The sequence below is a fragment of the Lycorma delicatula genome, chromosome 1, assembly GCF_047948215.1.
Source record: "Lycorma delicatula isolate Av1 chromosome 1, ASM4794821v1, whole genome shotgun sequence".
Taxonomy (NCBI): Eukaryota; Metazoa; Arthropoda; class Insecta; order Hemiptera; family Fulgoridae; genus Lycorma; species Lycorma delicatula.
Window position 1 is genome coordinate 360,736,447 of NC_134455.1, and position 24,741 is coordinate 360,761,187.

General features: G+C 29.4%; 1 protein-coding gene across 1 annotated transcript in view; it reads right to left on the reverse strand.

Annotated features, from left to right (window-relative positions):
• LOC142317242 (uncharacterized) overlaps positions 1-24,741 on the reverse strand; it is a 105,704-nt gene that overhangs the window by 15,385 nt on the left and 65,578 nt on the right. The window contains exons 15-17 of the mRNA XM_075353637.1: positions 15,926-16,076; positions 4,591-4,708; positions 2,234-2,292 (exon numbers count right to left, since the gene is read on the reverse strand). Of these exons, the coding sequence (XP_075209752.1) occupies positions 2,234-2,292; positions 4,591-4,708; positions 15,926-16,076 (328 nt within the window). The remainder of the gene's footprint in view (positions 1-2,233; positions 2,293-4,590; positions 4,709-15,925; positions 16,077-24,741) is intronic.

Below are 24,741 nucleotides of genomic sequence, written 5' to 3' on the forward strand. Positions count from 1 at the left end.
CAACATCTTCATTGGAAACGTTTTTACCATTTGTAAATACTTGTTTTATTTATAAGAAGAATCACTAAAAGTACCATTCAATATCTTCAATGCGATGGTGCTGCACTTCATTCCACTCTTAAAGCAAGATTTAATGCAAATTTTTTCCCCACAAGTTAAAAATCACCAACCCTACCAAAACACATGTAACCTTTGATAGCCAACAATAAACTAAGTATCTAATATGACTACTAATGTAATTATACATTAGTACCAAGTGTACCAACATAAAAAAAATTGTGACAATTGGACTTATAATTTAGAATAATTTTATTTAGCATGGTCTGTTGGTATATATAATATAAAAATATATAACTTATAATTCTGCTTACCAACCAATGTAATACGCTCATCAGAATTCATAACATCCTTGGAATCATAGAATAGCAACATTTAACGCATTAATCTAGAGTGATAAAATACTTAAGACATAATAACACAAAATTAAATAATATTTTTTTTATATTGCTGTAAATAATGGGTACAACAAAAACCTAATAAATAAATTATATACTAGAATAAAACATAATATATATATACAGAAGATACAATAAAAGCTTACAAATAATTACAACAGAAATGGACATGTTAAAATTGAGTATAATAAAAATTACAAGAAATTCAATAAAGTCTTTAAATCATTTGAATTAAAATCAGCACATACAACGAACAACAAAATAATAAACTACATAAATGACAAAGATCCTTCTGAAACATTAAAAATAATAAAAAATTTGAAGCATTTAAAAAAAAAAATTTAGATAAACAGGGAGTATTATTATAGTTTGAAATGCGCTAAATGCAATTTAGAATACATTGATATGATTAATTTATCTTTTTTGATTAGAATTAAAGACACCAACTGTATAATAAAAGGAAACAAAGAACAATCTAATTTTGCCAGACATATCATGATTATGATCTAAATAATTTTATTAATATCCTTGAATACTCAAATGACTTTTATAAAATTAATATCTTAGAAAAATTCCACATCTACTTAAATAACAACAAACTGATAAATGAACAAACAAATTTTGAAAATGATTATTTAAACAAATTTAAAAAAAATAATTATTGATTCGTATGTTGGTCAAACTGCTTTTATAACAAACATAAAACAACTGAGACGCTTTATTAACTAGACATACAAATGTATGACTTACTTATAACATGATGATCGATTGTTATATTTATGAAAATTTTTTTATTTTTATTTTAACATACATCAAATTAATATGTGAAGTGAATAATTATATACATACAAGTTTATCAGATGTTCATGAAGATGGAAAAATAACTTCTGAAAATGCTAGAACATAATAATTAATTACACTAGTTGGTAAGCAAAATTATAATTTATATATCTTTAAATTGGACTTATACAGCCCAGGATATTAAAAAAATTCCATGTATTTTTTTTATCAAACCTTGTTTACTTGTACACTTTGTATAAAAATACTCATGTAATCAGTCTTAACAATTAATGTGTTTCATTTCTCTAAAATTTCTACAGCAGTAATTGATTTATTTTGATGCTATTTCACTGATTATTTGCTAAGTTTTTCCAGGAATCTTTCACCAAATTCATTCTTACAGTTTTCAATATTTTTCTAATCCCTGATTGGTTTACTGTAATTTTTCAGCAGTTCAATTTATAGCTTATGAATACTGCTCCAGATCTTACTGCCTTATGGAACACATCAACTGATATTCTACCAACGAATTGTGAATCCTTGCTTTTCAATACATTTGTCATGCATCAGGTTTGTAAAAATAAAATAAAATGAATCTTATTGCTCCAGAATACTTGCAAATCCAACCTTCTTTTCTCCACATCCTTAGTCAAAGGTAATAGACATCCAAACACTTCGTCAGGGTATAAAATTAAACTTAACTTAGTAGAATTCAAAACTAAAATTCAATGTATAAATCATTAAAAAAAAGTCAATGTGTAGAATAGAATTTAATTTAATTACCAAACAATTTTTAACTGATTTCTCATATAAACTTTATCACTAATAAATTTTCTTTTAATTTTCTACTCATTTTATTGGTCACTGCTTTATAAATTAATGGTCTTTAAATTTTTGTTTATTATATAACTAATGCTTGATAAAATATTACATCACTTATAAAAAAAATGGATACCTTGTTATTCAAATACTCATGTTATGCAAATAAGTGAACTTACCATTATGATCAGACATTGTGATTAGACTACTACCGGGCGACTGTTCAACAATACTACTTCTGAAAAGAAAATAAACATTAATATTATTGAAAACTCTAATAGACTAATAATTATTAATAATAAACACAGAAAAACAGCAAAATAATAAGAAAAACAAACTCATAACCTACACCTTAAATTATCTACTTTATTGATTCTAATATGATTAACCACATTTTATACTCTAACGCTGGACTAACTCACAAGCATTAATTATATGGCACATAAGAGATGTCCATTTTTCTTCACAGTTTGTTATGAATTATAATGAAAGAAAGAACATTATTAAAATTACAAGGCCTGTAAAGTAAATTTCAATACACCTTGTAAAAAAGTATTTTATTATGATTCTCAAAATACACATCTCAAACAGATTTTCTTGATAATCACTGTTTATATTGAGAAAACTGTATTTTGGTTACAAGTATTCCTGTCTCACAGAATTCAGCAGTCTATGAGTTGAACAACCTCTAAACATGTTTGGCGAGTGAATTTGGCATGGCATCTTGTTCTTTTAGAAGCTTTCCTTGAACAGTCGATTTAATGTAATTAGTTTGCAACTCATATTTGATTAAAAAACTGAAAAAAATGACTAGATAATTATCTACTAAATAATTCTTTGTCAAAAGTTTTTTATTAATTAGTGTAAAATAATGCTTTATTAGTGTGAATAAAACAAAAAGCATTTGTTTTTGGTGCTTTGATTTAATATTTTTTGAATTAATGTTTTTTACTTATGTTGTTTTGTTCAGTAAAATATGAAATGAAATTAACTGTAGTGTTATTGTATAATCTTGTATAATAAATTCTAATTTCTAAACATTTTTAATTTCTTATTACGTTATTTTTGAATCCTGTTAGTTTTGTAAATGTAGATCCTTGAATACAAAAAATGTTGCTAGATTTTATATAAACTCAATTTTTTATATTGAAAACTTTGGTAAATTTGCATAGGGTGTTCTTTTTTTAAATATAAATATAATTTTCAACAATTGGATAAAATGGAAGAAAAATTTGGCTTTAAAAAAGGTAATTGCTTGTTAAAGTAACCAGACTACAATCTCAATACCAGTGAAAATGGAACTACTTTAACGTTTAGTAAGATCTGTGGAAGCTTATTTCTGTACTTAGAAAGAGCTGTTTTTAAATTTATTATGATAAAATGAAGTACTAATTGAACCTTTCAGTGTTATTCCATGTACAGTACACAGTACAAAGCTTCAGTAGTTATCAAAATATTAGTTTATTGCAATTAATACTGCTGCATCAAAAATGAGAGAAGAAATATTTCTATATTTCTTAAAATATATTCTTTTTAAACAGCCTTTATAACACTATGAATCCATAGTATTTTATTTTATAAATAGATATTTATAGCCTGACATATTAAAGTTTTAGTCCTGTTTTTAAATGTTGTTAACTGTTTCTTTTACTAATGCTGTTTAAATTACTGTTTTTGCCTATTTTAAAAAATGTTATTTTTACGTTATTAAGTAAAGTATTTGTAATGGTAAGAATAAATATGTTACAACCTAAATAATTTGAATGAATGTTTGAGATTCATTCAAATGATTCATTCATATACAAATGAAATGGACATTCATTCATATACTTTGTACATGAATATAAAGTCAGACTATCACACATTGTGGAGGTGGTTGTTGTAGTAGTAGTAGCATAACAGGAAAAAGTAAATAAAAATAGTAGTGCATGCTATTTTTTTTTAAATTTCAAAACTTTTTAACTGTATTTCTTATAATAAATTTTTGGCTAGTCTTAGTAAAGCTACTGACAACATAGAACCTTAGTGAATTCTGGAATATGATGTAGAGCTAAGTAATTCCTCTTTTTTCAGGTTCTTCTAATTATTTTCAATTGAACAAAAAAATTTTTTTGACAGTTTTTAGCAGATTTAAAATTCGAATAGAAGCATATGAATGCATGATGAATGTATGAGAAAAATTTACATAGAAGGGGTTAAAAAACTTGTCTGCCTAGTCATGAGTAGAAAGGTAAAAAAATAATTCAGCCTAAGCTGTACTATGAAAAAATTATAATTATTTAATTAAATTACATTACTTGTTTTTTGTTGAATGTAAACAGATATAACTGAAACTAATTATACTGTGAAAGCAATTCATAAATAAATATATCAAATGATTAGAAAATCTTGCAAATTTTTATTTTTAATAGTCCCATTACACTGACTTAAAACTAGACTTTTTTTTTTACATAAAATGAGAAATGTATCTTTCTAAGAATAAAGTATAACAATTTCTAATTTTTCAAACTGTCAAAGAAAAGGAAGATAGCCTTACTTGCTACTTTCTTCTCGCTGTCGTTTTTTCATTTCATCTTCTATCATTTGCAGACGTGACATTTCAAGAGCTATCACTAAATCCATGTTATAATCTGCAGTTACATTTACCTGAACAGCTGAAAGGGGGGGAAAAAACATTAAAAAATAATTTAGATAAAACTGAAATAGATTATAAATAAATTTGTATATAGTATGAAAGAGTTAAAGCAAGCTTTAATTTCAAGTTTATACCTTCTGAAACACATAAAAGGAATAAAAGCTAACTTCTTTGTTTTACTCATAAAATGTATTTATATGTAATATAAATGTATTTATAAAGATAGTATTAAAATAACTGTTTAACTGAATTAAAATGGCTTTTCTCAACCCCCTCACAAGGAAATATATATATATATATATATATACAACATAAAATAAAATGTTATATAATTAATACCAATACTTGTAAAACTTGTAACATTTTGACTGATTTGTACTACATTTAAAAATAAATAAGAGCAGCAGTCCGATTTATTTCATTGTTGCAAGACCTGCAGAGTTTGTATAAGACCACGAGTAATTTCAAAACAAAAAAGCATATTTGGCTGTAAAATAGTTATTATGAATGAAGTTATGGATTGAAAATGCTTATGAATTTCTTCTTTGAATCGGCCAAAATCAGATTTAATTTCTGACAAAGATATTAGATTTTTTCACAATTTCATCTTCCTTGTAAAAATACATCTTAATATATTGTAATATTAATTTCATATATCAATATTGAGAATACAAGTATAAAATATTAAATTGCATTAAAAACATTGAAAAAATAAATGTATAAATAATCACTGCCCAACAATGAAAAAAAGCTTATTCTTATGTATTTCCATCTACTGTATTCAAGTCACCATAAAAATAACCGATTAGCTTGTGGTTTGGAGATACAATGTGACATGTCACTTTTCCCGATCTTCATTTTTAGTTTGGGGAAATTTTGTTTTTGGAGTAGTCACACCCGTTAAATGACAAAACACAACATTTTTCAGCTGTTTATAGATTATAAACATTATTACTGCTGTTGTGACTGTGAGTTTCATATTGTCTGTTATAATTAGCGCAGAATTTCTGGTTTTTGAGTGCTTTTGAAGTGAAAAATTTGTTAAATCAAAATGTGTAAAATCAGTGAATAATTTTTGTCACATTTGTGGTGGAAATAACATTTGTGTCAGAGAAATGCAATCTGACACCCCTTGTGAAAACTGCCTAAGAATTATTTTGGTATGAAAATAGGGGACCAGGATAAGTTATAGGCTCCACATATATGTTGCAATTCTTGTTCAGCTACTATGGGAACGGCTGAAAAATAAAACAATCTATGGCTTTTGCTGTGCCTATGGTTTGGTAAGAGACTATAAACCATACAGATAACTGCTATTTCTGCTTAACTCCACCTATAAAGGCAGAATTGCCAATGAAGAAAAGAGGAACAGTTCAATACCCTAATCTTCCATCTGCTATTCGATCTACTCCACAGATAGTTTCCAGTTCCTACTCCAACCCAAAATTATGAGCTTGAAGTAGAAAATGAAAATAGTGTGGAATAAGAACCCAACAAGCCTTTCACATCCCATGACTCTGATTTTGATGAAAAAGATGATAAACCTCACAGACCGAGTCAAGTGGAATTAAGTGGTCTCATTCAAGACCTTGATTTATTGAAGAAGGCCGAACTTTTAGGGTCAAGACTACAGCAATGGAATCTCCAATGTGATGTCAGGGTCTCACAGTACAGACATCATCATAGGGATCTACTTTCTTTTTTTGTGAAGAAAAACAATCTTTTTGTTTGCTGTGACATTAATGGCTTGATGAAATGTTTGAATTTGAATCATGATCCAACTGACTAGAGGCTATTCATAGACTCCTCCAAGCTTAGTTTGAAAGCTGTATTACTTCACAATGGCAACCATCTTTCTTCTATTCCTGTTGGCAGTTAACATCAACTTATGCAAACATGGCAATCCTCTAGGCTCAATCAAATATGCTGAACACAAGTGGCAAAGTTGTGGTGATCTAAAAAGTCATCACTGCACTATTAGGAATGCAACTGGGGTGTACTAAATACTGCTGCTTTTTATGTAAGTGGGACAGTAGGGACAGAAATCATATATTCAAGAAGACTGGCCTGCAAGAAATCTTAACTCTAGCAAGAAAAATGTCATTGCAGAGTCTCTCATGGACCCAAAAGATTTTCTTCTTCCACCCCTTCATATAAAACTGGGTTTGATGAAAAATTCTGTGAAAAGTATAAACTGAGAAGGACAGGCCTTTAAGTAATTAAGAGACAAATTTCCTACATTAAGTGATGCAAAAGTTAAAAAAGATATTTTTGTTAGGTCACGAATTTGACAACTTGTAAATGATCCTGCATTTGACCAAATTTTTGAGGGGAAACAAAAGGAAGTTTGGGAAGCTTTAAAGGGAGTCATTCATGCATTTTTAGGCAAAAAAAGAGTTGAAAACTACAGTCAATTGGTGACAATACTTCTGCAAAAATACCATCAACTTGGGTACAACATGTCCCTTAAAATCATTTTCTCCACTCACAGCTGAACTTTTTCCCTCCTAGTTGTGGAGTTGTCAGTGATGAACATGGAGAAAGATTCCATCAGGATATTTCTGTAATGGAACAAAAATATCAGAACCATTAGAATGAATCAATGCTTGTGGATTACTGCTGGTCTGTGTGTAGGGATGCTCTGGAACTCACAAGAGGAAAGCCAAAAGACAACGATCTCATGAAGCCATCAGATGATGCTCTTCAGATCCAACCAACTGCCAGGTATTCCTCCATCAATTAAGAACTCTTAGAATGTAACTGTCATTAAAAAAATGTCAAATGGACTCTCTGTGTTGTCGGTATATGTAATTAAAATTTATCGTTTCTCAATCTGCTAAAATAAAATACTTCCACCAGGTTGAATATTTCAGAAACTAGAGCTAATACAAATTTTTCTTTGTCATATTCATTTTTCTCAACCCAAAATTAGTAAGATTTGACTCATGAAGTGAAGGAAACATTCAAAAAACAATTTTTTTGCTGGGCAGTGAATAAATAAACAGGCTTCTTACTAGAATTCCTACAACACAAGGTTCGTATTTTTTGGTTTGCAAGTAAAATAAAAGCATGCCAATTTCCTTTCTATTACACTTGATAATTTTATAACGAGAAAAACTTGTTTTAATTTACTATTGTTTGTTCTTTATAAAAAAAGGTGCAAAAAATCCAATATAATTATAACAATTAAAGTTATACAAAGTTCACAGAACTAGTTGTAATATTAGTAATTATATAATATATAATTACATATTAGTAATTATATGAAATAGTTATTGTTACAACAATGTAACATTGATAATGTAAAAAGTCAATACTCATTGTAGCAGTTAAAAAATGGTTAAAAAGAAAAAGAGCAAAAACATGGTAATGATATGCAAAAAGAAAATATAAAAAATATAATTCTACTAGACAAAAGTTTAATATAGGCTTTAATAACTGATAAAATAAAAATATATTATTAATTATGTCTCAACCTGTACCAAAAATTACATTAATAATAAAATAGCTTTGCCAGGCAGATCATTTGAATTATGAAATTTTTAGTTTTAGGCCACCTTTGTCAAAAATATTTAATCCTGATTCCAACTTACATGTGTTTTAAAAAATATTGTAATTTAAATGATGCTTAAGAGGATGATGAGATGAAAGCACCATCCAAAATTATACATTCCAGGGTATTCAGAAAGTAGGCCTGACAGAGAGATAATGCAAGTATGACCAAATAACTATGATATTTGTAAAGTGTGATCCTTAGATGCAATGTTGCTAATGTTTCAGACACATTAGTTCAGTTGCTTGTTTGTGATGATCGAGTAAAGGAATTAAGTTTTAACATTTTCTGAAAAATGGATAAAATGGATAAAAAAGTGTTTTAAAAGGTTTATCCCAGATGGATATACAAAAAGAGTTAGATTCCAGTTTATACTGAGAGTTAAAAAGTTGGAAAGTCATTGGTTAAATGAATCCAATTGAAAGATATGTCCGTTGAAAAATAAAAATAAAATTTCTGAAAACTTGTTTTCTTTGTCAGGCTTAGAACTTTCCAGTAATCCTTATACAATTAATGTATTTGTTACTAAGAGGTTAAGTTATATTAAAATTTTTATGAACATTTTATTATATCATAATAATTCAAAATAGTTAAACTAATTTTAATCTATTGTCATAAATGACTACATGCAAGTAAACAGGATTTGAAATTGTTTTTTCTTATAAATAATACAAACTAAGTTAACACTTTTAGTAATAAAAGATATTTTTCCTCATATCTTAGGAAAATAGCAGCTTATAAATTAAAAAAAAAAGAAGAGAACAATCAACACTTAATGTAAGACGTTTATGTAATTGTATACTGTATAGTAATACAGTACATCACATCAAACAAAATTAAACTAAATTTAGTTCAGATATTAGATTAAATATAATCTTTGAAGAGAAAAAACATCAAGAAAAGAAAAACAATAACTAACAAAATAACAGATGTGCACAAATACATGTAATAAAAGGAATACAGTAGCATGTAAACATAACACGGATAGTCATACAAGCACAGTCAAACAATATGCACACACAGACAGCAAATTATAAAAAAAAAATTTTTTAAATCGTAATACAGAAATACAAAGAAGGAAACAGATAACACATATAAAATAAATTAAATTGTAGGCGGGAACTCAGCAGCTAATTGAAAATAATAAGAGTTACATAGTGCATTTTTTCAATTAAATTACTGTAGAATAATTACATCAAGTAAGTGTTCAATAGAGGTTACAAGAATGAAATACCACAATAATGGAAGTTCAAAAATAGTTCAATAAATACAAAAAATGTGTATGTTAAAATAAATTTTCTTTTTTAAACAAGAAAGAATTTATAAGACTACCAATATTCAATATGAGTAATGGTTAAATATGTGGCAGTATAACAAATACAGAGTTTAGAAAGGTAAAAATAGTACTAAATGTTATTTATTCTGCCGAATATATGTTTTTGCTCAATTGCCGCTAAGGACCTTTTATTAAAATTCAAAATGGAACTGGACTGAATGATGAATTTTGGAAGTAAAAAGAAACAGAAAAATTCAAGTGTTTTAAGAAAATAGGATCTAATTTTAATTTTTCTGGTAGACTGTAACTTCTCTGCATTTCATCTAAAGATTTTAGATTCAATTCCTGGTCGGGCATGGCATTTCTGTCCCGGTCGAACATGCTACAAGATTTATTAACATCCATCATAGTGAATACAGGTATAACTGGGAATCAATCTGTTGTTGCTATTAAATAAATAAGTAAATTATGAAATTGTGCACCCTAAGGTAGTGGTATTTAAAAAAAAATGGTTAATTTTTTTGTTAAAGTCAAAACTGACATAAGCAGAAGTGACATTTATTTGTTTCCTATTGTACATAAGTCTTTTGCCATTTTAAAGACTGATGTAAATAAGGAGTTATGATTTTCTATAAGATTTTTTTCAAAATGTTGGGTAAAGAATCTTTTGGTTGATGCATGTGTTTCAGTGGCATAAGTGATTTCAGGTTGGTCTTCAATCGCTATAACTATAAAAATTCATAAAAATTCAGCAGACTGCATGTAAGAATTGTCATCATGTGAGCAAACACATTCCAGAATTATTATAGTTACAATTTCTAAAATCTTGTCTCTTTACTAAAAAAAACAACTTGAATAGTTTGAATGCCCTTACAGAAAAATCTAAAAGTATGTAGAGTTGTTACATGACTTATTTAAATTAAAATAATTTTAAAAATACCCTCATTTTGAATTTATCCAAAATAATTTTTTTTAAATAATGTAAAAATTAGATTGTCCACAACTGGGAACCTACAAGGTTTGATTCACACTGCATGATTTCAAAAGTAAAACCATTAGTGGTTTATAAACAATCTGTGACAATAATAATGAGTTTTGGAATCCTAAGATGAATCCCTGCACATAATGAACTTGTAGTAGTAACTTAAAATTTATAATTCTGTTAATTGTGGATTTCAGTTTTTGCAATGTAGATGCCTTAGTTTGGTTTGTATTTTCTTTTTTAATCAGTAATCAAAGGAGAATTAAAATTTTTGTTTATATTTTTTCAATCAGCAATAGTTAAAACTGTAAATAAATGGAAACCACATAAATAAAAATTGTATAGAAAAAAAGAAAAATCATATTATAAGATAATACTGTACATTTTCAAGCTAGGTAAAACCAGGATCAATGCAGATGAATTAATTAAGTTCATTATATTTTTCTTCTAAATTTATAACAGTCATGCAAACCATACTGTATCTTTTCTTATAAATATCTCTGACATGGTGAGTTGTGATTCTGCAAAATTTACAGTTATTTACAAATAACTGTAAACAATATTCTACTGTAGTACATCTCCAATAGAGTTTATAAAAAGGACAGGGTGTTTCTTCAATCATTTATAGATGAGAAAATTTAAAATCATTAAAAATTATTTCTAAACAAATTAAATAAAAATATCTATCAGTAATGTTTAAATTACAAGCATCCATTTTCATAATAATATTTTAATATAAATATACTGTAGCTTTTATATAACTTACCTTTTTGTGTCATGGATTGTAATATATTTTATGCAAAATGTTTTTTCATGCAGAACTTTTCTCTTTGTAGTGTTTCTGAGGATCACATCAGCCACTATCATACATCACAAAAAGGTAGTTTTTATGATTAATTTCTAATTTTTGATTTACTCAAAGCAATGACTGAAATCAAATGTATTTATTTGCAAAAATAAACTGCTCAGAAATTTTGTTAACTGGTAATTATCTTTTAGGTTGGTAGAGGAATTTCAGTATTACAAATACAAGGAAAAAGGAATATTAGATACTCTTTATTTCTACATGTAAGTGCATGCCATAACACATGTACTTCTTTACTTTTCTTTTACACTAGATACGTTTTAAAATTTTGGCAAGCATACAACGCACACCTGCATGCATCTCCTCTATGCAATGCACAACACATTTTACTTTTAGATATTCTACTTTTATTTTAAACATTTCCATACATGTTGCACATATATTCATATACGAGACATATATGTTACTATGAAAGACGGATATCTGGCAAATGTTGATATTTTCTGGTGAAAGTTGACACCTACCAAATACATCAGTGAAAGACCAAACGCTGGACCTTCGCCAGTATATGTCGACAAACGCAGCACTAGAAATTAAAAAAAAAAAAACATTACCCAATACCAATCTCTAAAGTACATAGATTACAAGAAACCCTATTAAAAAAAAAGGAAGTTTAAATTTATGCCAAATATAACCTAGGCTCGCTAACCTCATCTAATTAATGTTAAATATACAAATTATAAATGTTATTCTCCAACATTTGAGGCGACTGACAAAATTCATCGCATTTATAAAAAAATTTAATCAAATTTTCAGTATTTTACAAATTGAAAGGGCCAATCAAGATATACAGAATATGTTAACTATATGGATGAGTGATGATATAAATAAATGGTCAGATGGTTTGCCATTTGTTCAATTTATATAAAAATATTTTTATTCAACTTTCACCATCAGTGCATGCTGAGTGTGGTGAATTTGATTTACCTCCTCCAATGTTGGAGAATAACATATAATTTGTATATTTAATGTTAATTAGATGAAGTTAGCGAGCAAAACGAGTGCAGGCTGTGTTTGGTTAAATTTAAATTTCTTTTTTTTTTTGACGAGGCTTTCTTGTAATCTATTTACCTTGGAGGTTGGTATTGGTTTTCAATTGATTTTTAAAAAAAATTTATAGTTGTTGTTTTGACCACAATCAGAGATTATCTGTGCTTGTTGGCATTTACCGGCAAAGGTCCAAATAAGCAAATATCTCAGTATTTTACTGACATATTTGGTATGTGACAACATTCACCAGAGAAAATTAACATTCTCTAATTTCGATCTTTCACAGTAACATATATATATATATTTAGGGTTTTTGTTTTTGTTTTATTTAATTATAAACCCAGAGCCCAGAGTAGTAATTCTCCTTCATCCAGAAACTTTACAAAAAATATTTATCAGTTGTTCCAATATGAAGAATTTCTCAGAACTCATCAAAATTTCCTTTTCACATGGTTTTGGGTTTTAAAGAAAATTCTCAATGGAGCCAACTGACTAGTGTTAATAAATAAGATCTTTTTATTATTATAATTTATAAAAAAAACTTACTTTGTTTTATCATACTGTCTTTTTTTATTGCTAAATAAATATTTTCCATTTTGTTTCAAATAAATAAAAAAATCTCTTATTTACATATAATAAAAATTATATAACGTAATTGGAAAAAAAACTATTATTGATGAAAAGATGACACTTCTGACCATGCATGTATAGGTAAATATTTTCACAACTCACAAAACAATATTTTATTATTTAATCCTTAATCCTTTATTGTGTTCTTTATTTCATAATTTTTACCCTTATCTGCCTGGATTTTGTTTTTACAAATTGACTATAAAATGTGTAAACTAAACTTTATAAATATTTATTTTTTTCAATTTATACTGCACACACAATTTAATTATATAACATAAAAGAAAAAGAATATTTACAGTACACATTAAATACAAAGATATCACATATTTGATTAATATTTACATTAACAAAATTTTATATAAGAAAATAATGAAAAACATAATTCTAATTTAAAAAGTAATAAAACGCATTTACACAAAATTATTGTTACAAATAAATAATACTGTGAAAAGTGGAAAGACATGTGTAGTACCAATAACAGATAAAGTATACAAAAAACCAGCTGATTTACAGAATGACAGACTAGAATGAACTAACAAAATATCCATTACCATTTACAATTTCTTAACTGTAAAGTAATAAATGCAAAGGAAACCCCTTTCTTTACAATCTTCTAGTTATGATTTTAATTAAGATTATTGCAGTAAGAAGGCAGCATACAATGACATGTCAAAGTATAAACTAAGTATAGCAAAACACACTTTAAATATGGAGTGTAATTGATGTAATGGCAAAATGCATTAAAGGGTCAAAAAGTAATTGCATTATCAAAAGTAATATATATTCTATTCTAACTAATAACAGACATTTGTACTTTCTGAAAAAATCTAATATTGTTATCAAAAAGCAGTAATTATATTCACTAAACAAACTATGGAAGATAAAAATTACACTGTAAATAAATTATAATAAAAATAAAAACTCTAATCTTGTGAACTAATAATTATAGAATTCGCTATTTGTTTACTAACTAGAATAAGCAAAAAAAGTGCAATATTTTAAGTAAATCATTATTAAAAAAATACAAAATCTATTGCTGAGGAAAGAAATTCTGATTTCTGATAATCCAAATTCACCGACCCTCAAAGTTTAGCAATTTTCTAAAAGGTTAATTTTCAGCTGACTATAGCCTATTAAAGATTATTAATCCTTTTATTGTATAAATATCAATTTATATGATACATTTATATGCCATTTATTTATGCTAACAATGCCATATAAAAAATATGATACTAAGCACAAAATCACATTTAAAAATTTATTTATTAGCTTTTACCTGCAAGGTTATGTAAAATTCCACATTTGAATTATTCATAAACTTATTATTCCTAACAGAAATCATTTTTGTTAAATTAATATACAAACCTTATAAGAGGACTTATAAACTCTTCTTCAGATTGGAAAATTTGTTATAATATTCTTCTATTTAAAAATTTATTTATTTAAAATAATACCAATGAATGGTTGGAAAAATATTAATAATTCCTTTGATTCTCTATTTAAGTTATAAAACCAAATATAGTAGATTAGATTCCTAATAAATTGAACCTAGCTTAACCAAAATGGCTGAAAGAATATTTTATAAATTTCTCCAGATTAAAAAAACAATTTTATACTATAAAATTTTACAAGATATTTACCAAATACACCTATTATTGCATACAAATATATTTATGGAATTGGAAATTATTTAATTCAAACAGAATGTTTATTTTTCTGTATTAATAATAGGACATTTTTTTTTTTTTGATCAAATATTCCACTGTATATGTCACTAATGTTAATGTTTCTGTGTAAGAGAATATCTTGGATGTTACAAGACTGTTAATAAAGAAGTACAGCAGTGAAGTTTGCTTCTGGAAACTGTGATTCACTTAAAATGAAGTAATGCATGTAAAAATCTGGAAAAAAGAAGCAGAATCTGACATAGACATGAGTAACAGACTTTGACAGAATGATAGTTGAGGAGGCATTAAATACTTTAGTAGTAAGAAATTTCCACAGATTCCTTTAACAACATGTACTTCACACTTTGGTGATGTTATGTACTTAAATTTCTGATATGTATAATTATCCTCATTTCAAGCTTTTATTATGGCTCGTTAAATAATAATAAATCAAAATTTTTTTTATTTTATCTTAAAACAAATTAATTGGAATAATTATTTAAATAGAATATGTAATACATCTAATTATCATTATTTTTAACTCTGTAATGTCTTAATAAAGTGTTTTTCTAGATAAAAATATGATCTCTTAATGAAACTTTTGCTTATAACTAAGTAAAACTGGGTTATAGAAAATTTCAATTATCTGAAATCATTCTCCCTCATTATTTTGGATAACTGGAAATTTACTCTACATAAAGAAATTATGTTAAAAACTGCATATGAGTGCTTGAATAAATAAATTTCCAGAGATTATAATAAAAATCTTAAATAAAACCTTTTTAAGCAATGGGAGTTTAACTACTATATGCATAATAAATAAATAAAATAAGTAATAAAAAATGAAACACTAAAAGCTAGATTATGGTGTAAAAAGAGTGAAAACAAAATTATGGTTATTATAAGGTAAAAAATAACTTTTCCCTTAGGGTAACAATTTTTTACTTCATAGATGTTAAGAAACTTCCATAATTAAACTCTTCATATATACAACAACTTATTACTTATAAGCACAAGCTACTAAATTCATTATATAAAAAACAAAAATTATATGCTAAATAACAAATTTCTTCAGAAAAGATATATAAAATAAGAATACAAAAGAAAAATACTCTACACAGATAAAAGAAGGCTGAACTGAAGATTTTCAGTTTCCAGTGTTGATGTAAAAGAATAAAAATATTAGTACATTAAATACACAATATGAATGATTCAATTCAAAACATGCATGCATCACATGTAGTACTATAAAGATGTTATTTGTACTGACGATCAAGTGATGAACAATGTTGACTATTGCAGTACTCATGTATGGCATGATTATGGTTACTGTGTGGATTGTTTGCCTGTAAACGAGAATAATCATCTCTGGCACAATCCCCCATAAGACTTACTGCCAGTGCTTGGTTTACCTCACTTTCCTAAAAATTATAAAACAAAACAAGCAACTAAAACTAAATTTTTTTCTTTAAAATACAGTTTTATCTTTTAAATAGTCAATATCAAGTCACATTTTAATAAGAAAAAACAAAAATTAGTAAAAACTCCATTTAAATTACACTGATAAACATAATTTTTGTTTCCTAAAATCTGATACATGATTTTAATCTGTTTTTTGATACTGAAAACAAATATGAACTCAGAATCTTTCTATAACCCACCATTTTTGAAAAATTTTTAAATTTTAATATGAGTTTTTTCATTTTTCAATGTATAGTTAGCATGTTAAGCTCATACACTGTATTATGTTAGCTCATTTTTTATTGTTTAACTTTGTTAACATAATTTGTAAGCTACAGGTAAACAATACTAGACAAGGAATTAAATCATATCACAGTCACATATTGTGACATCATATCTAATACTGAAGAGTGAGCTTTCATGGACAAGATTATTCATGTCTGTGCAGGTCAAAACATGTAGCTGAAAACACAGCTGTGTTGTTTGTATTAAGCACTGGATTTAAGAATGAATTAATTTTGTTCAGTTGCTGTCTTAAGTTTGTTAATAGTGCAGTGTCATAATGCCTCGAAATTGTGTAAATCATGTAGATGCCTTTTGTTATGTATGTGGTGAGTTTACCGTAAAATCAAATAGAAAAAACATTACACCTTTAATTAAACAAGCACATAATTTGTACTTTCAGTGTAAAACTGGTGATCAGGATAAGAAATGAGCTCCTATATATTATGCACTAATTGTTCAGTATATTTAAGAGGATGGCTGAAAGGTACATGGAAGGCTTTACCATTTGTTGTACCTATGGTTTGGCGTGAACCAAGGAATCATGTAACCAATTGTTACTTTTGTTTAACAAGTATGTCTGGAATTTCTAAAAAAATTTAACATACTGAAAAGTATCCTTCAGTGCAATCTGCAATCAGGCCTGTACCTCACAGTAAAATTATTCCAGTTCCTGAGCCACCTGTGAATGTATGTTTCGAAAGCAGGGATTAAGAATCAGGCAGTACTGAAGAAGACAACAATGATTTTGATTTTGAATTATCTTCCAATAAGCCACATCTTATATCACAAGGTGAATTAAATGAATTGGTTATTGCTTATTACTTAAATTTATCAAAAAATCAAGCTGAACTGTTAGGATCAAGACTGGAAGGTTGGAACTTACTTAAAAAAAAAAACATTTCAGGCTTTCGAAGCTGACAAAAAGAATTTGCTCAGAACTTTATTGATAAAATAATTTGTTTTATTGCACAAATATTGATGAGCTTACGTTGCACTTAGGACAAGTTCATTAACATGAGGACTGGCGCCTTTTCATAGATTTGTCTAAGTATAGTTTAAAAATGGTTCTACTACACAACGGTAACAAATATCCTTCAATACCAATCACTTATGGTATTAATTTAACAGAGACATACAATGTGATGAAAGACATTCTTGAAAAAAATAAATTATAAAAAATATAGCTGGAACATAAGTGGTGATTTGAAAGTTATAGCTATTTTGTTAGGCATGCAGTTAGGCTCTGTGTTTTCTTTGTGAATAGGAGAGCCGAACTAGGGACAAACATTATGCTACCAAAAACATCTGTGTTACTCCAAATGGGAAAAATCTTATTCACAAGCTCTTACTTGAACCGAAAAAAAATATTTTTACCACTTCTCCATATCAAGCTAGGACTAATGAAAAATTTTGTAAAAGCAATAAAGGATAGTCCCAGATTTTTGTACATCAGGCAGAAATTTCTGAATGTAAGTGCAGGAAAAATTAAAGAAGTAATATTCGTTAGCTCTCAAATAAGAGAGTTGGCCAAAGATGATGTATTTAACTCTATGTTAAATAATGTAAAAAGTGCAGCTTGGGCTTCATTTAAAGAAGTTTGCAAACATTTTCTCGGCAAACAAAAATCTGACAATTATCATGACATTTTTAATCAACTTTTTACTTCATACAGATCTATGGGATTGTAATATGTCTTTGAAAATACATTTCCTCCACTCATATCTGAATTTATTCCCGGACAACCTCAGAGACGTAAGTGACGAACACAGTGAATGTTTCCACCAAGACAAATTGGTTATGGAAAGCCGCTATAAAGGGAAATGCAATACTAACATGCTCGCCAATTACTGTTGGACATTAATTTGGGATGTGCCTGAGGCTATTTATAAAGGAAAAGTATTAGCGAAATCATTCTAACACAGGTATGGCCACGGAAAATTATAAATTTTAGATTTTAATTATATTTTTCCTTAATATTTTTTTGAAGCATAATTTATTTAAAATTAAGGGTGTTAGAACTGTATTTACAAATCTATAATATACGCAAAAAAGGAATTCAAAAAAGGAATGGTATCACACTTTGAGAAACATTAAAATTTTTTTTTGCCTATCAGTGTTAATATACTGTTTATTTAAAAACAAATGGATGAATATGTATCATACCTTAATCACTTCATAGCTATTCTTCCATTTAATCTTTCAGATGCTACTTTTTTAAACATTGAGAATTTTTGGGGCTCCAAGATCCATTACTTGAACATCATTAGAAAAGGAGCTCAACAATAAACAATCATCGTTGAAGTAAAATAGTCATTGAGAAGCTTTGTTTAACAATTTAACTTTGTTTAACAAGCTTTGTCTACAATTCAAAACAAATGCTGAGAAAGACTGTCAAAAGGACTGTTTTGTTGCACGACAATGCTTGTCCAGATATTGTGCCTACACAATTGAGACTGTTCAGAAAATCAAATTTAAGATATCAGTTCATCCTCCATATAGTCCTAATCTGGCTCCTCCAAACTATCACTTACTTGGTCCTTTCAAAAGAGATATTAAGATGCCATTGATTACTTTTGACTAAGTGATGTATGTATAGCTACTGTTCAACCAAAGAAGATATTTTTCTCTGAGGGGATAAACAAGCAATGATGGTAAAAATGAACTGAAGAGCAAGCGTGCTATGTAGAAAAGAATGTTAAAATGTTTATTTTTACTAAAATAAAGTTTATACCTGCTTTGTGATAATTGTTGATTCAGCACAAGAAATGCCTGTTTGCAGCAGTGCCAAAAGGGTAAAATAATAAAAATTAATATTTACATTTTAATTGTTTCTTCTTGAAAAAGTAGTTAACACATTTTTTGAGAATGCAGAATTAATTAGAATTCACAAACAAGTGCTGTCTACAGATTTCTAACAATTCATTCTTTTAATCTGAAATCTACAACCAGCAATTATTTACTAAATGTGGCGATAGATATATTATCTTTTTTATAATTTTAAATTAGACAGAAATACATATAGACAAACATTTTATTGAAAGATTTTAAATAACAGAAATTTAAAAAATAGAAATAAGCATCATTTGTAGCAATAAGTTAGGATACGTCAACAACTCCAAAACATTCAGAACTGTGATAAAACTGTTACTGCAAGTCAGAATGTTGGGATTTAGTTAAGGAAATAAATATTAATATAATGTTAACTCTTAAATCCTTATTTTAAATATCATATTCATTCACTTCTGAGCGTCTGTAAATGGTTGAAACTGTTCATTTCTACACATTTTTACTGATATGTAATTAAGAGCAACTGAAGTTGAAGACAAAAAAGCTCTGAAGAACACTGTTCCTGCTCACAGATTTACAGTTGTGCCAAACTACATGCGTGCATGGCCAGGCCGGCCGACTGATGGGTGGGCAGGGGAGAAGTGTCTCTCTTCCAAAAACATTGTGTTGACTGTCTGTCAGCATGACACTTTCACAGTGTTTCATTTGAATCGTATAAGCAATGACTCACCACAGTTAACACATTTATTATGTCTACTTCATTATTATTACGTATACATTTTTAAACTAATATTTATCTAAGGATTTGCTGATGCGATGACTAATGTCAACACACAGTAGCAACAATCAATTATTGTAGTTTGGTAAAAACCCTCCCCCAAATATTGCTTTATAAAACTACAAACAGACTGTATAAATTAAGTCTTCAACCGAGCACTGTGAAGTTGTATACGATCATAAGATTTTTATATAGTAATCTTCCTGTAATAAATGAAATAAAACGTTGTGATAGTGATTTTATGCTTACAAACAATCTTATGGTAGAAATTTAATATTTAGAAAGTTAGTGTTTGCACAAAAATTTAAAAATGGACAACGGCGTTCAATCGAAATTGAAAGGACGCATCACTCATAGTCAAGGCAGAGAAATTATTTCTAATGTTTACAAGTTTATGAAGGAAGAAGCAGATAACAAGGCTGTAACAATTACTTCACCAAAGCATGAGAAGAACTGCTGCAGCATATGATGTGTCTGAGCGTGTGGTGACAATTAATAGCAAACTGAAAAAAAATAACAGATAGTGATGATAACAAAACAAAAAATTTTTCAATTCCAGGCACACAACCAACTTGTAAAAGGCATATCACAAGATTGGATTACTTTAATAAAGGTATGGTAACACGAACAGTTTATAATTTTCATCTGCAAAAACACTGCCTTTCTACAGTGAAAATCCTATTACTAGAGCTATGAGAGAGTATTAACTTTCAAGGAAAGAAAAGCAATTTGAAATATATTCTGAAGGATCTTGGATCAAATGGAGAACCCAAAATAGGCAATGAAGCGTTTTAGAAATCAAGGACAGCCCATAATTTATCTTGATGAATCGTACATACTTAGCAGTCACCTTAAAAATCAATCGTGGTCAGACAATTCCAAGAATGGTGGCCGACGTCGTCCAATCTCTAAAGAGTACAGATTATAATTATTCATGTTGGTAATGAAAAAGATTTTGTCCCAAATTCCTTAACGTGGAAAGCGACAAATCAAACTGGGGACTATAATGATAATGTAAACAGGATAAGTTTACAAAATGGATAAAAGAAAAACTGCTGCCAAATTTGGAACCATGGAGTGTTTTAGTAATAGACAATGCTCCTTACCGTAATGTTAAAATTGATAAACTCCCAAAATCAATGAGCAGAAAACAAACCGATGCTATGTATATGGCTGAGGTGTACAAACTGGCAAAATTGCACAAACCTAGATTTTGTTGCAATATCCTTGATGAAGTTGTTCAAGAGAAGGGTCATGATATCTTAAGACTGCCACCATATCCTCCAGATCTCAACCCAATTGAATTCATATTGGCCGATGTTAAAAGCTACATCACTAGTAAAAATACATCTTGTAGTTTTTCTCAAGTTCAAATGCTACCTGAAGAGAAGCTTGCCAGTATGGGCCAAAAAGACTGGGTAAGAAAGTGTTACAATGTAAAAAATATTGAAGACTAGTACTTATCAAAGGAAAGCGAGATCGACAACCTCGTTGAATTGTTCGTCATTTCATTAGTGAGCAATTTTGACTCAGAGAGCAGTGATGAAGACTCAGATGACACGAGTGGGATTGAACCGCTTGAGTGAAAACGTGAAGGCACTTGAAAAAGTAACCGATGATGTTTGATTTGTCTAAAATTATGTTTGTTTCTTTCTTTTTTGATTTGTGTAAAATATGCCCTGATTAATACTTCTTTATTATGTCTTGAATGTTAATGTAGTGCTAATAAATACTTAAAGTGGTAAGTAATAGATAAAACCGTTAACTTTTTTTAACCATTCTTTGTAGGGTAAATACAGTAAACTATAGCTTTTTACTGTTATTATAATAAAATTTATGAAGTAGTTCATAATATTGTAATTAATTGGCAGAAAATATGCTTTTTAATATTACACTATCTAATTATTTTATAGTGCTATTACAATAATATTTTGTATTTTATTAAATAATTCACATTTTATGGGAAAAATTGGGATTAAAATAACATGTGTAGTTTATGGTATAGATATAACGTACCATACGAGGTGCTATCCAAAAGTTCAGGGAATTTGAATTTCGCGCAAAAACCATTGCTGCTACGACCTGCCGCCGCTAGATGTGGCTAACAGTACTCTTTGTAAATCAGTGTTCCAACAGCTGTGATGGTGAGAGGCTGCATTGTTGACTTTCGTGTGGTTGTGTAACATTGAGTTTTACTGCTTTGGCGAAGTTCTAAATGGCAGATTTTAAAGAGCAAAGAACCTGCATCAAATTTTGCTTCATGTTTAAAAAACTGGTGCAGAAACCCATCACATGCTTGTAGAAGCATTTGGTGACAAAGTTATGAGAAAAGTAAGACTTTTTTGTGGTACAATCGATTCAAAGATGGACGAACGACAGTCGAAGACGATGAGCGTTCAGGAAGACCATCAACAAGCGTAACACTGGAAAACACTGTGAAAGTGGGAGAGGCTATTGTTGCAGATCGTAGACAAACAATCTATGATGTTTGTGCAGTCGTACAAATGTCATATGGGTCCGTGCAACGCAACTTGTCGGACAATTTGAACATGAAACGCATTGTTGCAAAATTCGTACAGAGACTGTTGAACAGCAACCAGAAACAAAATCGCGTAGCTGTCTGTAGTGAATTGAAAAATTCAGCAAGAGATGACCCTAACTTCATCTCCAACATCATAACTGGTGATGAGACATGGTTGTACGGGTATGACCCTGAAACTAAGCAGCAGTCGTCGCAGTGGAAGTCGCAAAGTTCACCGCTGCCAAAAAAAGCATGTCAAGTTCGCATCAACGTGAAGTCCATGATGATTGTTTTTTTCGACATCAAGGGCATTATCCATAAGGAATTTGTTCCCCTCTTGGTCAAACTGTCAATGGGATATTCTTTGTGAAGTTTTGAAGCGGTTACATGAAAGCATTAGGCGCAAACATTCAGATCTTTGGGGTAACAACAGCTGGATTCTGCACCATGACAACGGACCCGCTCACACATCGCTAGCCGTTCGGAATTTCTTGGCTTCCAAAAAGACAGTAGTGATTTCCCACCCACCCTATTCGCCTGACCTTGCCACGTGTGAATTTTTTCTCTTCATGAAAATAAAATTTCAATTGTAAGGCCGTCGTTTTAACACAATTGAGGAGATTCAGGAAGAAACGCAGAACGTGCTTCGAACACTTTACACCTGCAGACTTCCAGGGATGCATGGAATCATGGAAAAATGCTGGGATCACTGTATCAATGCTCAAGGGGATTACTTTGAAGGAGACAGTGGAAATTATAAATTATGGTAAGCTATTTTATTTTTATGGTAAAATTCCCCGAACTTTTGGGTAGCACCTCATATTATAAAATCATACTTTGATTTTAATATTATAAATTCAAACTAAATACATTAATTAACGAATTCATAATTAATTCTAAATTGCATACTAATGGGGTGTTTTATCAAATAGTTTAATTTTGATGAATGTCAGTTTAGTAGTTCACATTAGCCGAACTACAGATATCAGCTGATAGAAGCAAACATGATGCTTTCAGTTAGGCTACTAATGACACAGCTGCACATGCAGATACTTGTAGTTTGGGTCAACAGTATAAAGATAAGTTGCAGATACTTGATAAACTACTTTCATGTACGACGGTAAGTCAATTATTATCCGCAATATAGTTATAAATTTTATTGCAATACAAATAGGAAACTTACGTGTACATCATTTTTCAACATATCCTCCTCGTATTTCAATGCATATGGTCCATCGTTACACAAGCTTCCTGATGCCCTCATAAAAGGTTTTCGGTTGAGCTGTGAGCCAGGAATGCACTGCTTCTTTCACTGTTTTGCCCGAGGTAAATTGATGGGCCCTTAATGCCTCTGAGTGGACCAAACAAGTGATAGTCAGAAGGAGCAAGATCAGGACTATACAGAGGATGAACCAGTACTTCAATGTTGAGTTTCTAGAGCGTTTCAGCAGTGTGGGCAGCAGTATGTGGACAGGCATTGTCGTGCAACAACACAACACCTTTTGACAGCAGTCCTCGGCGTTAGCTTTGAATTGCAGGCTTCAGTTTGGCAGTAAGCATCTCACTGTAACCCATACTGTTTATTGCCGTGCCCCTTTCCTCATGATGTTCCAGTACTGGGCCTTGTGAGTCCCAAAAAACCGTAAGCATCAGTTTTCCTACAGATGATTGGGTCTTGAACTTTTTTTTGCAGGGCGAATTTGGATGTTTCCATTCCATACTCGTCCTTTTACTCTCCGGCTCGTAATGATGGATTCATGTTTCGTCACCAGTGGTGATTCTGTTTAAGAAGATGTCCCGTTCGTTACCGTAGCGATCCAGATGTTTTTGGCAGATGTCCAAGCGCGTTTTTTATGCAACTGTGTGAGTTGTTTTGGGACCCATCTTGCACAGACTTTATGAAACCCAAGTCTGTTGTGAATGATTTCGTAGACAGAACCGTGACTAATTTGCAGACGATGTGCCACGTCATTGATAGTTACTTGTCTGTATAAGAAAACCATGTCACATGCACGCTCAATGTTTTCCTCATTTGTGGCGGTAAATGGTCGTCTGGCTCCTTCGTCGTGTGTAACACTTGTGTGATGACTGTTTTTGAATTTTTCAATCCATTCATAGGCATTCTGTTGCAGCAACACACTGTTCCTGTACTGTACCGAAAGTCTTCGATGAATTTTGGCCTCTGATACACCTTCCAACCACAAAAAACTGATCACTGAATGTTGCTCTTCTTTGGTGCAAACAGAAAGCAAAG